General features: G+C 37.2%; 1 protein-coding gene across 2 annotated transcripts in view; it reads right to left on the bottom strand.

The window, feature by feature from the left end:
• EPHA3 (EPH receptor A3) overlaps positions 1-15270 on the bottom strand; it is a 349268-nt gene that overhangs the window by 117694 nt on the left and 216304 nt on the right. For both annotated transcript variants that reach the window (XM_045785404.2, XM_087861715.1), the window contains exons 4-5: positions 11072-11227; positions 10043-10378 (exon numbers count right to left, since the gene is read on the bottom strand). In XM_045785404.2, the coding sequence (XP_045641360.1) occupies positions 10043-10378; positions 11072-11227 (492 nt within the window). The remainder of the gene's footprint in view (positions 1-10042; positions 10379-11071; positions 11228-15270) is intronic.

Genomic DNA, 15270 nt, shown 5'->3' on the forward strand with positions numbered 1-15270 from the left:
TGTGGGCTTCTCACGTTTTGGCCCTGGCATTCCTTAGCCCGGTGGGAATGTTATAGAATTTCAAAGCTCTGGCATTGTGGGGATGTCAAACTTCATAGTCCTTATCCCAACACCTTCATGTCAGATGGCAGTAAAGTCCCTTCAGCAAGGGATGCCTTTTTCTTCACTTTGGACAGTGGTGCTTATAGGATTATAAAAGTCAGAATTTGGGGCCACATCATAGTTATTGACCCTGAGATAATATTTTTGGAGCTATTGAAATATAATTAAATGTTTACAATGAAAAAAACGTTTGTTATGGAAGAATCTGGCCAGTGGTAGTAAAACGTTTGCTTCTGAGAACAAAGCCTCTTTTCCTTTTAGATATGTGCATCTATTCAATTTCTCAATGATTTGCACACATTGCAATTATTCCCTAAGGACCTTTCATGTTTAATTTAACCCTTAAGGGATAGAGCACATTTAAAAGTTAAATCATTGTATTTTCTGTGTTTTGAGACTAAAAATATTCTGTTGGGGAAAATAAGAATAAAAAAGATTTCTGTCAAAGAAGCATGTTTTGCTCTTGGAAAGATGCAGTGACGACGGCATGAAGTTAGCGTCAAATGGCTATTTCTTTCTTAGAATTTATTTGCTTTAGTTAACACTGTATTTCCTCCTCCAGCTACTTGTTGATATCCCTGTTCTCTTGAACACCCTTCGGGAGAAGCCAGCAAGAAAGAAAAGCAAAAAGTTCTGAATAACTGTGAGGACAGTCTATGGTTCTACTTTTGTTCAGCTTTTAGTTCCTGCTGCAGATCTGTAATCTGCCTCCGTCCCAGGACGTGATGGCTGAAAGCCATCGTTAACGTGCTAAACGGTGCGCAATGCTTCAGGCACATGAGGACGTATCACTGCAGAGTGATATTCCCAGATGCACAGGTATCTGCCTCAATTTCAAATCAGAAAGAAGCTAAATTACCACGCAAGTGAAATGCACCAGGAAAATTATAATGTATGTATCCAGTCATAATCTCTGCGCCTGACTCGGACCTCACTTGCTCCTTGCGAGAAATAAAAGGCTGAGATTTCCATTTTCAGGGTTTATTAATCATACAAGTGAAATAAGGAGGGGAGGATTAATCATAGTGCATTACTGGAATCTTACCCCACTATTTTGTGGTTGATTTTCATTATGTTTTATCATTCTACTTCACTTCACTGATGTTGCAAAACACCTTACTCCCTGTTCTGAAAGAATTAATGTAAATTCTTCTGATATTTACTTTACTTCCAGGGGACATAATTACACGACAGCATACATTTCTATAGAAACTACACCAATAAGTGTTCATGTTTTAATAGCAGATGCAGCTTTGTGCCTTTTCTACCTTTATACTGAAACGTTTGCCTCATCAGAAATGCTGAAGACTGACCAGCTATCTTTGACATGAGATGTCCCAATATCCATATATGCTGTTTCCAAATTCCACTAGAACAACAAGATGGAGTAAATGTATTTCAAAATCAGAAATATAGAAGATTAGAAATATCTGAAATGTATTTCAAAATCAGAAATATAGAAAATTTAGAAATATTTTTTATCAATGTAAAAAAATTAGAGTAGTTTCTGAACTTAGCCAAAGGGTAGTTCTAGGATTCATTTTTAAAAGGATGTATTGCTTATTCAAGATGTATTAAAGATATCTATTTCTTTTTTACTAATGGACACTGTTACTTCATTCTGTGAGATAGCAGGCCACAACACCATTAGCCAGAAGGCTTCCAAAATCCTTTATTGGACATAAGTTGATAGGTACACTTAAAGGTACACTTAATGATTAATAATATACAAGTAGTGAAGCTCTGAATTGTAGTCCCAGCATTACAAAAGATAAATTTAAAGAAAGAAAAATTATAATTGGATTTCTAGTTCAATCCCTTCATGTGATAGTGATTTTTGACCAGAAGAAAAGAAGGGATTTGTCTTTGATCATCACATTAAGTGGATGGTAGAAGCCATTCTGTCTAAAGCTGAGGACGGGCATCTTTTCATTATATTGGATAGTTTCTAAGATGTTATCCTTCTTTGCATAAATTAGTGGTCCTTCGATAGGGCATCTAAATAAAACAAAGTCGAATTCTTTTTCTTTTCAATAATATTATTTAGTTGTCATTTTCAAGTGGTGTGGCAACTATGAAATTCCCAGACTAATACCAAGCACCTAGAAAGTCCTACAAATAAGTGTTGGTTTCCCTTCCTTTTGTACTTTTTTTTTTATCAGACTTAATTCACAGAAAAACGTTAGTTTATTCATTATTATAAATAGGAGCTATTTTAAATAGAAACTTAAACAGAATAGCAATTTGTTTTTGCTACAACAAATTTGTGGAACAATTGACAAAAATTGACTAGTATCTGAGATAACAGCAGGGAACAATGTGAATGTCCTGATTTTGATAAATGTGCCGAGGTTATGTAAGAAATCGCAGTGTTGGGGCGCCTGTGTGGCTCAGTCGTTAAGCGTCTGCCTTCGGCTCAGGGCGTGATCCCGGCGTTCTGGGATCGAGCCCCACATCAGGCTCCTCTGCTGGGAGCCTGCTTCTTCCTCTCCCACTCCCCTGCTTGTGTTCCCTCTCTCGCTGGCTGTCTCTATCTCTGTTGAATAAATAAATAAAATCTTAAAAAAAAAAAAAAGAAATCGCAGTGTTTTTAGGAAACTGACACTGAAGTAGCTAGCAGAAAAGGGGGCACATCATGTGCAATTTACTCTCAAGAGGTTCAGAAATAAATAATATCTATGTAGAGAAGGAGAAGGGGGAGAGAATGATAAAGCAATTGCGATAAAATATTAACTTCCAAGGCATCTGGGCGGAGGTATGAGCACAAAAGGTGTACTACAGTACTACTTTGTAAAATTGTAGTATTTTAACATAGGTGAACAAGTCATGTCTTATGAGAGAAATTGTACACATACATGCAGAGTCGTAGAAGTATAAATTGAAAGAGGAGGGAAAGTTCTGTTCGCTCTAGGTAACAATTGGGGTCAGGATAATGTTCATAGAGAAAAAATAAATTTAAGTGGAACTAGAGAAAAATCTTAAAAATGTGTATGCCTGGAGCAAAATATAATCAAAACTAGGGAGATGTTGAAAAAGGAAATACTAGAGCAATACTAAGACCCAGAGAATGGAGGGACATCTCTTTCAACTAACATAAATTGAGAGAAACAGGATGCCATTTACTAAGTGTCAAGCTAAGGTTAGTTAGTCCAATAATTCTAGGACTGATGGTACTTCAGTGTCAACAATCTGGCTGTCAGGAATCCAAGCAGAAAAAAGCCAAAATCCCTAAAACTTTTTTTTAAGGGTTGAGTTTCTGGCTTGAAAGTTTTAAAAATGCCATGTTAGATTTGAAAATAATAATTACAGATAATGTTAATACTCATATAAATCCAATGATGTTATTTATTTCATTCTTTGATTACAATTAAGTCATTCAAATGTTAAGAATTTTATTTATTGACTTTATTCCCTGCTCTTTTCAATAATACTTCTTAAAACACAAATTGAATGAAGTTACTCTTCCACTCAAAGTACTTATCTCTCTCCAACACCGCATTATGTAACATTCAGTTTGCCTGGTCTTCCTTGACTATTCAACCTGATTTCTTATTACCCCTTAAGCAAGATCAATTTCCTCCTTTCAGCCTGGCCTCAACGCCAATACCATGATATGGTATATTTCTTTTTCTTTATATCTATCTGATTTATTTCTATTTTTCAAAGTACATTTAACTCTTCTTCAAAGGTTTCCCTAAAATTTTTAACTAATTTAATTACATAGTGTCTTATGTAAATTTGTTTGTTTCATATATATTGGGGTTTTTAAAAAGATTTTATTTACTTATTTATTTATTTCAGAGAGAGAGCACGTGCGCATGCAAGTGAGAACAAGCATGAGCAGGGGGTGGGGCAGAGAGAGAAGCAGACTCCCCACTGAGCAGGGAGCCAGATGTGGGACTCGATTCCAGGACCTGAGCCAAGGGCAGACGCTTAACTGACTGAGCCACCCAGGTGCCCCCTCATATATATTGTTATTAATTCTATACTTACATTGCAAATTCCTGCATGGCTTGAGCATGTACGGAGTGCAGGGAAAAGAGGCATTCAAACATATTTGTTGACCTCTTAACACTTTTGCACATATCTCAGTGGAAAGAAGTTTCTAAGCAGTAAAATATTTTTATTTAAATGAATACATATTAGTTTCTACTTTTTTATCTTGGAATCTCAACCTCATTAAAAAAGGACTATTACAATTCATCACATCATTTATTTATAAACGCTATAATCAGGAATTTTAGAAATTGACAGTAAGTATAGCGAAAAGAGTATGAAAGATCCAAAACAGTTGAAAGGAAAAATCAGTAGCATGTGACAACTTCTTAAATGTAGAAGATGAACCAAAGATGCTTCCAAGTGTTAGTTTAGAATCTGGTGAACTGGGGAAACGATGGTCATAATGGCAGAGGGGAAATAAAAAATAAGGAAAGAAAGTTGATTGAGGGAGAATATACTTAATTTTGAATGATGAAAATTTCCATTAAACAATCATTCATTCATTCATTCATTCAACATTTGAGTGATTACAAGGTGCTGGAAGGCATTGTTCTAAGTCTGAGAAATACAAATGTGAACATCAGAGATGGCCCACAGCCTCATGAAATTTATATTCTTTTGAACAATTTAACATAGAGATACAAATAGGAAATTATTACTGGTTTCCAGGAGGGGACTTGCTATCGTGTGAGGGCAAAAATCAAAACTTACTATTAATGAGAGAACGAAAGAAGTAAGGCTTACTCTACAAAAAAAAAAAAAAAAAAAAAAAAAAAAACAAAAAACCCTAATCTTAGACCGAAAATTAGGAGAAAAATAGGATAGGAATCTTAAAGATTCACACGCTTATGTGCATGTTGTTATTGCTGCTTCTGTTATTTCATTCTTTGTAACTCTCTAAGATGAAGGAAAAACCTATACAATTGCACAAAAGGCAAAGAAAAAGATCCAGGAGAGTGCATGCTGAAGATGCTGGAAGGGAAGGAGATTTGTTCAGAGAGCACATTCTATAAAGACTCTGGAATCAGTGAGAGTTAGCAGGTACAAGGGTGGAAATCGGATTTAAAGAAGCCAGGTGTGGGGGCGAGGAGCATTTTCTTTTTCTTCTTAACCTTTATGGTCTTGATAAGTGAGGACAGTCTAAGAGGAAAAACACACTCTGCTGTGTCTCCTCTAATTTCAACACTCAACTCACAAAACACTTCCCTTCTGGTTACCCAATGTGTGAGGACTTCCCCACGCCAAGCAATTCTGACCCATGAGCTGGGTATCCTACAACTGAATTCACTTCTGATATTATCTACCTGGAATTAGCTTTGGATCCCACAGGTTAACGGCTCAGTCCCCCTGCCCTCCTTTCAGCTGCTAATCTCAAATCCAGGTTGTTATCTGTGATTCTGTCTCACCACCTATAAATCAGAGATTCCCACCACTTCCTCCCTGGGTCCAATTAATTAGCTACAGTAGCTCATAGAATGCAGGAAACATTTTTCTGACTAGACTACCAGCTTCTTGTAAAAAGATACAGCTCAGAAACAGCCAGAGGGGTGAGAAGTGTAGGGCAAGGTATAGAGAAAGAGGCCCAGAGCTTCCACCCTCTCTCCAGGCATGTGTCCTACTAGCCCCTGTATGTCTTCACCAACCCAGAAGCTTTCTGAATCCCATCTTTTGGACTTTTAAGGAGGCTTCTTTATGTAGGCAAGATTGATTATATTTTGGCCCCTGGTGATTGAACTCTCTCTCCAGCCCCTCTCCCTGCTCCTGGATTTGGGGGTGGGGAATAGGGGAACTGAAAGTTTCAACCTTCTAATCACAGGGTTTGGTTCCTCTGGCAACCAGACCCAAGCTTTAGGGGTTTTCCAAAAGCCAATTCATTAACATAAATGCAGGCCTGGTTGAAGGGGGTTATTATGAATAACAAAATACACCTTTATTACTCTTATCACTTAGGAAATTCCAGGGTTTTTAGGAGCATTGTGCCCTGAACTGGGACCAAGACCAAATGTATTACTTCTTATTATGAATCACATATCACAGAGGGAAAATCATCTGCGGAGAATGAGGACATGAAGGATGAGATTGGGTTTGCGGAATAGTAGAGATGATAAGGGAGATCTAGTGCAGAAGGCCCCTAAGAAACCCTTTGACAGATGACTGAGAAACAAGGACCAAGTTTACTAGGGATGGCATAAGTCAGAGTAAGCGTTCCAGCAAAGCCCCTCTCTGTCTCCATGGCTAAGCATTTGCTTTAGTAGCCACATGGCATGAATCACAGGATGACAGAAAGACTGCGAGGCTAGAAGTTGGAAATGGAACTGGAGTTGGGAGACATAAATGAAAGTCTTGACAAAACGTTGGAAAAGCCCCTGGGATTTCAGTTTCTCCAGCTGTAAAATAGGGGTGGGGTGAACCTCAAGACTGAACCCCTAGAGTCTCTATTAGTGCTCCCTATTTTAGTCTGAGATCCTTACATGCTATAGGATACTGAACAGTGGGCAGAAGCTAGGGTGGAGGTTGAGAATAAACTAAGACAGATAGTCCACTAGTGGAATGATTATTTCCAGAACTGAAAAAGTAAATACACTCATTCAGGGAAGAAAACAAGAAGACACAATCTACACAAAGTTATAACTTTACGGATCTTTGTTTTGCAATCTGCAATTCTTTCTGAACATGTTTGATAGATTCACAGATACAATCTTTAGGTAAAGACCATGTTTTTGGTCTCACTGGCATACTTTGTGAAAGTATTGAACAAACATCCGAATTTACAATATAATCCTCTACAATTTAGAAGGTGCCTTATCACGTGGTCATCACACGGCTTTCACAATGTAATCAAGAGAAAAATCAACAAACTCAATCTCACAAACTAAATTAAACGGGACACATTCACGTTCCCCCTTTATATCCCTGTCAAAGATAGAGAGACTAGGAGGAATTTAAACACCATGGCATCATATCTGTCACAGGCGTATCTGTCTAGTGGTAGGGAGCTCATTTTTCAAGGCTACCAGTCCATTAACCTTCACAAGAACAAAAATAAAGCAAAACAAAGAAACACTCCCTGGAGAAATGGCATTGCTCCTAATCTTGCTTATATATCTTACTGTGGGGTTCGAAGATGGAACAAAGACCTCTACCACCCCGGGCACACAAAATGATACAGACACTCGGAAATAAATATATAAAATGCCTAGTGGTGCATAGTGTAGACAATTTGTAATTTAAAAAAAATATGATAGTTGGGTTAGAGAGAGTAACTGATATCATCCCTGCTGAATCTGTCTTACCCCGTGATTTGTAACTGGGAGGGCCAAAGCATCAACCCCATTTATTTTTTAATGTCTTGGCCTGCTCTTGGTTGCCCTTACCTAGATTCATTCACTGTATGTATCTGGAACTATTAGTTTCCTGATAAATGCATTGTCAGAAAGCCAGAGGCCAATGATAAGATAGGAAATAAGGAGGTCTTGCTTGTTTTTATACGTTTCTGTTTGACTTGGGAGATAATTATAACACAGATTGATGCTCCTATTTTAAACCAGGTTGTAAATCAGCATGAAATATAGGATTTGAGAAAGCCATTTGCCACATAATTATAATTTCTTAAAATCCCTGTGTTCACTGAATATGAGAAGCTATAATCATGCAATATATAGCAACAGCATTACTCATCTTTTACTCTCATGGAAGACAGTTAAGCAAACGTAAGTTACAAATTTTTAAATACTATTAGTTACAAAGTTTAAATACCATTAACCGAAACAAAGCAAAAACATATGTTGTTTGGTGTGGGATGTAGCTTTCAGGGGGAAAAAATACAGATTCAGTAAGCAAGATTAAAATAATGATTCAGCACACTTCATTTAAAAGTCATGTCTTTTCTACAAATAAAGTTTGTCACCATAAGAGAATGTAAAAGTGTAAGAGTTCCATCAATATAGGAGAGCAGAAGCAAAGTAGGAACAAAAGAGGGATGTGGAATCAGAAAGGGAGACATTTGCACATGGACTCTGCTGGGGGTAATATTCAAAATACCTATCGATGACATAGCAGGGACAAAGATCCCTCAAGAAGGAGGAGTTCCAGTGCAAGGCTGTGAAGACCCCCTTTATGCCAGCATTTATCCTTTGGTTGCCAAATTAAGGGAGAGGATAGGTGGAGCTGAGACACTGGCTCTAGCAGACTACCCAGGGTACCTGAGAAGTGAACCCATACAGAGGTATTTGCGTTCACTCACCTGCGGAAGTAGTTAGAACTACTTTGAACTAGTAGAGAAGTAGTACACAATTTTAACAACCAGCGGAGTCATACTGATGCCTATTTACTGAATATTAGCCATGGGTGACATCTCTTAACTGTGCAACTTTGGTGGTTTAACTGATGTTCTTGAGACAGCCAAGTGAAACCAAAATGGTGTCTTTTGGCTAGCTCTTTGGCTGCTATTCTAAGACCTTTCCCAGCTAAAGAGAGAATTTAGTCTGCTGTCTTTCCCTTCCCCTATGCCATCCAGTACACCTTCTGCTATCCTCAGAGCAAAGGGCGAATGCCGGGAGACAGCAGAGGACTTCCAAATTTAAGTCAAACGCAGGTAACAGGCAAAGTTGACTCTCCATGCTGCCTTCCAGCTCCGGGGCAAACCCACCTGGGAGCAGAGCCGAGAAGCTCTAGTTCTAGTTGAAGTGTTCTCAGGGACATGCTGTCTCTTCCTTATCTCCCCTCTTTTGGCTCCACTATTTATTTGTGTATAAATGATGCAATGATATTTTTGCCTTGAGCTGCTTGGAATGTAGTATCCCTAATTATGGCATCTTAGAGCAACAATTCTATACAATGAATATCAGCTTAACTTTGCACAGGCTTTGTTGACTACAAAAGAAAACTGCTTATTTCTCATTCATCACAGTTATAAATAATGGAAACACTGTGATTGCCTTATCGCGAAGGGGTATCACTGGTGTCACATGTGTATACTTTGTCAAGTATAACCCTCCCATGTGTTTGAGAGAATCACAACTAAAATCCCATAAATAATGTTGGACTACACAGTGTTTGAAAAACAAAACAAAAACACCAAAGCTATAGTCAAGAATTCATAAGAATTACATGGAAAGATTTAAGGGGTGATTGAGAGAGCGAGATTTACTAATAGTAAAGAGAACAGAAATGTTGTGGACGTAAAGCTAAAGAAGGGTGAGAAGTCTGCCTGTTGTTTAATTTTTCCGTTCCATGTTAAAGGGCCTTGGCTTACAACCTGCCAATGTAGTATTTTGTTTTAATTGGAAAAAGATTGTCAATGGAAAATATAAAAGTCATTTATATTTGCAAAATTTTCAGATCAGTGATTTCAACTGTTCTCCACCAAGACCTCTTTTCACTATGCTTCTCCACAAGTTCCGTATTTTGAATTTTTATGTACAAATTATATCTATCAGATAAAATGGATTTATTTTCTTATATTTAATTAACTAGAGAATGATCTCAGTGAATAATACTCAGAGCTGCTGAGGAGCATAAAATAACTCAATAATGACATAAAAATATGGTATCATTATAACTAAAGTAAAGATATTTCTAGTTTTAAGTATCCTGCATAACCTTTTGCAAGCTAGGCTTCAATGTCTGTTAAATTCTTTGAAATATCAAAATGTGTCAAGGAGCCCCATAAGTACATCTCCAGTGTCCCAATTATTAAAAAGTTTCCAAACTGCAAAACAATAGATTAAACTAGTTCAAAATTACCTAATACATATGATTTATTCCAACTTGAAGAATTAAAATTGAGTTATTCAATGTAACATAACTGTCCAAATGTGACAGAAAATTCTGGGCCTCTTTCTAAAAAAAATTTTTTCCCAACCTTTTTTCCACTCCCTTTGTCAAAACCATTACTTGGCTCTGAGATGGCAGGAGTAGGAAGCATCCAGCACGTACTCACCAGCCTGGTTGGTTGTGATGCTGACTGCAGCGAACTGTCTTGGTGGCGAGCTCAGCTCTGACACCCCGTTAATGGCATCAATCTCAAAGGTATAGTTAGTATGTGCCAGGAGGTCTGTCACTGTCACTGTAGTGTTGGTGAGTCCAAACTGTCGAGGGAGGAAGCGGACATTGGGGCTGCATGGCTCACACTGTTTTATACTCCACCCACATTTTTTACATATGATGTTGAAGGTAACATCTTTCCGGCCTCCTGTGTCTAGGGGCCAACTCCAGTCCAGGATGACCGAGGTCTCGTTTATATTAGAGATAACATTTCTCGGTGCAGATGGAGGTCCTGCAAAGTAGTTCAACAAAGATTAATGAGCCTCACTTCTGTTTTCTACTACAAGGGAAATAGATAATTTACAATGGAACTGAAAGAGGTAAATAACCATCTTGTCCCTATTATATACTTTTAATTCGTCCTTCGAGGATCCATGAGATTATAGACACATGGATTCAAGAGCACTGTCCTCCCTAAACCATGAACGGGGGAGTTTTGACTCAAGGTTGAAGATACATTCTCATAGTCCAACAAGGGAATTTACTACTAAATTCAATGCCCTTGTGAATAGTTATGAAAACTTTACTATTAGTTTTATAAATCTTAGTCCTTTTTCCCTATGACCTATGACCAACACGTAACAAGAGGGAATAGAAATGTAAAAACACAAATCCCATGACTATAACCTCCCCTAGTCTGTCAAATGTAATACAAGATCTAAACCAAGATAAAGAAAATTCTCCTTCTTCCTGGGGGTCCTGTTGCAGGAAGGGCTTTAAAAACTAATTTGTTTTGCGTGATAAATGTTGCGTTTGTGGTGAGCCAAGCATGGAGAGTGAAGCAGAGAAAGCTTTCAATTTGCACATGGATAACGGAAGGAAATGGGCCAAATGCTTTAAAAAAAAGAATAAAGAAGCACAATAACAAGAAGAGAAAACAAAATAAAACAAACATGGAGGCATGGGTTGCAGCAAAACTACTCACGGGTACAAGCCATGGATGGAGGGTCTTTGTCTGCTCGGAAGTAATTATTCTCACACCTGCAGTTCACTGAACCATCTTCGTGAGTAGAACTGTGGGGTGGGCACTTGGCGCATTTCATATTACCATCCGAAGCCTTGTAGAAACCTGGTCGGCAAGCTACAAACAAAACGGCTCTTTTAAAATGCTGCGATAATTTTGGAAAATGTATTTTTGAAAATATGCAAAACAGATTTCAGGATGTTAGGGTATGCACTCATTAGGAATAAAAATCCATGTTTTTTTTCCTCCCAGAACTTACAGAAGCAAATAGTGTGGCCCAGTGTAGTTTCTCCACATATACATTTGAATTTGCACCAAATGTTAAGGGGGAAGAAACCCCCGAAGATTTAGATTATTTTGGCACCAGAGTGTGATGAAATTTCCAGCTCATGTTTTCACAGCTTTACTTGGCATTGAACTATTTGTGGAGAAAATACAGCAAAGCCATGTCATCATGTAGCCATTCCCTTTTAAAACATGATGCAATGTGTACACTCTCTGTACTACAGTTAGCGCTGCATTACACACTCGGTCGGATTTTATTGGTTTCTGTGTGTACAACTCCATCTCCACAAATAGTAAGCAACTGAAACAAGAAATCGTGGGTTCGTTATTTTAAGATTCTTGATGCATGGTTCCCAGGAGCTTTTTTTTTTTCCCCCTGCCTTGACAGTGTTATTCCTTAACCTCTACAGCAATGGCTTACACTGAAAATTTTCATGTATTTCCTTGCCTGTATCTCAAAAACATAGTGAGGTATAATTTCTATTTCAGTATAGTTCTTCTCTATATCTCAAATACATGGGAGGTATAATTTCTATTTAAACTGATCTACTTGTGAATTGTTACTAGATTAAAGCTTTTTTAAAAAAATATTTATTTATTTTACGGGTGCCTGGGTGGCTCAGTTGGTTAAGCATCTGCCTTCACTTCAGATCATGATCCCAGGGTCCTGGAATGGAGCCAGGAAGGGCTCGCTGCTCAGTGGGGAATCCTCTTTTCCCTCTGCCCCTCTCCCTTTGCCCTTCCTCCCGCTCATGTTCTCTCTCTCTCTCTCTCAAATAAATAAAATCATAAAAAAAAAGATTTATTTATTTTAGAGAGAGACACCAAGATCATGACCTGAGCTAAAGTCAAGAGTCAGCCACTTAACTGACTGAGCCACCCAGATGTGCCTAGATTAAAGCTTTTTAAGAAAGTGTGCATTCATCTTTTTTTCTGCACATCTCTGAATGACATTTCTTTAATCCCAATGAACTGGTCATGAAATATTGATTTCAGCTGTCCATTTAGCATTCTTTATATATTTATTGCTTTTACGGAAATATACTTCTACTATATTATTTTTGTTTAATCTGATGTAAAATTCAAATGCTGTAATGTTTCATTGATCTAATACCAGAATTACATTGGGAAATGAAATCCAGGTGAAAATCCTACCAAGAAGTCTCTTGACATTATTTTGAGGATTAAATTCAGGATCCAGATTTTTTAAGTTTCCTCCAGATTATCTTTGGACTCAATGTTAATGCTATGTTGAGATTTGACGGCATAAAGCACTTGCATATAGAATATACCCTATAGGTTATCTTTATCACTGAATCCCAGAATTTTCCTATATCAACTTCATACTGTGAATAACAGGTTATTTGCATGCAAGTAAAGCCTGTGTGGACAAATCTTAACTTTTATAATCATTAAATGCATTTTGAAATGTAACACATTATATCCATAACAGTGGGTCTTCCTACCGAATGTTTCTTGAGATATATACTGCCAAGGGAAATCTACTGTCAAGACCCACAATTACAATAACTAAAGATGATAGCAATTGTTAACCTAGTCTTGCTGTTTTCTAGTTTCCACCAAGAATGGCTGCACTAGGATTATCTAAATCGAACAAGTTTTGGTGCCATATTGAGAGCCACTCAGATAAATTCTGTTGCCCTAACCAACCATGGATTAGGATTATAAACTTTTGAACAATGTTCTTGAGCACTGGTTAGAAACTACCACTTATATCTCATGTCATATTGCCTCAGGGGGAAATGATATAAAGTATAAACAAACTATGCACTTAACTTCTGGTTTCAATTTAGCTCATGGAGCACCTTTAAATTTGCAAGAGGGTAATGCCAACCGAGTCTTTAAAAGATTGAGTTGCAGTGTTTTGGTGTACTTGTTTTTTTGGTTGCTTGTAAGTTTATCTCTATGTTTTTATTTGAGATTTTGCGGCTTTTACAACATTTAGCATAAAGGCATACACTAAACACTCAATCGCTTTTTGTTAATATTATTAATGGCTATACTCTGGGATATTTAAGGAAAAGACAAGACAGTCATATAATCACTTCTTAGCTACAGCACAGGACTTCTAATAATAACTTGAAAGTAGTTAGAGTTAATAAACCTAGAAGTTAAGAATGTGACTCAAACTTGTAACTTGACTTTCTCTAAATATGATTCAATAACTTTAGATATAATAAAAGATAGGTAGACACGTATATATTCGGTTTAATAAATCCTTGGCAAACATTACTCTTGTTCAGGCTTTCTGTTAGCCTTGAAGATACAAATGTCCCTAATTCTGTCCATCTTAATTAAAAAGGCCCTTGCAATCAAAAGCAGGCAACAGACATTTAACACAGACCACAAGGAGCAAGCATTCCAGTCTGACTGCACTGTTGGAAGGAACTACACAGAAGGAATCTCATTTGAGAAAGATTGGAAAATATAGTAAAAGCTGACCTGTAAGTAGCATAATTAAATACACAAATATCAACAGGAGAAGACAAACTGTTAAGTAGAGGAACATGATGGGTACTATTGTTCACATACTAAACACCTAACCTTGCTTTCTGCTTGCTCATGGAATTTTGATTTTGTTCAGAATCTGTCTGCTGAGTACTTCTTTATACAGACGTAATGGCAAATAGTTATGGATGGCCCAAGTGATGGCCAAAAGATGGCCAAAAAGATACAAACAGAAATCTGATGAAAGTCTTTGAAATACTTTTATTTTTTCCTAAGAAGATGGTCTATATGTAATGGAAGCCTCTCTACCTACATTATTCCAGTACTGATTCTCCACATAATGGTTTAAATGTGACAATAAGTTAAAGACCAGGAAAATTAGATGTGTAAGTTAAAGGCCAGGAAAATTAGATGTGTAACCTGCACTTGCTGTTTCAGTTAGCACCTCTCTCAAGATTTCTTATAATGTCAGAAAAATAACACCCTATTAGTTTAAGTCACCATGGGCAACTTTCTCATTTCTACAGCAGAAAGTATTTCTAAAGGATGTGAGACAAGCAGAGATGAATTTGAGAAGTACTAAATAGAATTATAGGCTAACCAAGCTAAAAAGATCTTAATAAGTCACACTGGCCAGTCTGTGTGCTGTACGTCTGAGGACCCAGAGCTCTGGGACTTCAGGTGACACACAGTTGGGACAGCCCCTACTCTGCATCTTCTGGTGCCTGGTAGCTAACTGATGGCCCTACTTCTCCAATTTGTTGATATTCATTAAATTACAACTGTATACAGAGTACAATAATAGATTCGATAACAACATCCTAAATTTTGTAGACATCTTTACTCTTTCTGAAAAACTTTCATAGTTACCATCTCAATTGAATCTCACAGCAGTTGCATTGAAACCATTGGGGGAGATATTAATCTACTCATTTTACAGAATGGATGATTGAAGCACAAACAGAAAAAGTAGCATGCCCCCAGATAATAAAGAATTCAATGGTATAATCCAAAAAAGCGATTTTTCTGCTGTTAATTTTGTATATATCACCTATTGAAAGCAAATTATTCTCTAGAACCATGAATTATTTTCCTACTAATTCTAAGCTGTTGTTATGACATTGAAGAATAGTCATTTAAAACTTATTTAATTAAACAAATGCAAGTCTTTCGTCATCTACTCCTAGTAAGAAACTATCTCACAAAGGGTAATGTTTTCTTATCATTCTCTAGGATTTTCTATCTATTTGATGTCTAATATTGTTATGCGGAGATGGGCAAGTATGTTTCTTATTGGAAGACCGGAGCTGTCAAATTCAGGATATGCAGGTGTCATTCAAGTAAGTTTTTCCTTTCTTGCTACCAGCTGGATCTTTAAATCTTCTACCGAAATTGTCCAACAAATT

Source organism: Ursus americanus, chromosome 4 (assembly GCF_024610735.1).
Source record: "Ursus americanus isolate L20-20 chromosome 4, mUrsAme1.1.p, whole genome shotgun sequence".
Taxonomy (NCBI): Eukaryota; Metazoa; Chordata; class Mammalia; order Carnivora; family Ursidae; genus Ursus; species Ursus americanus.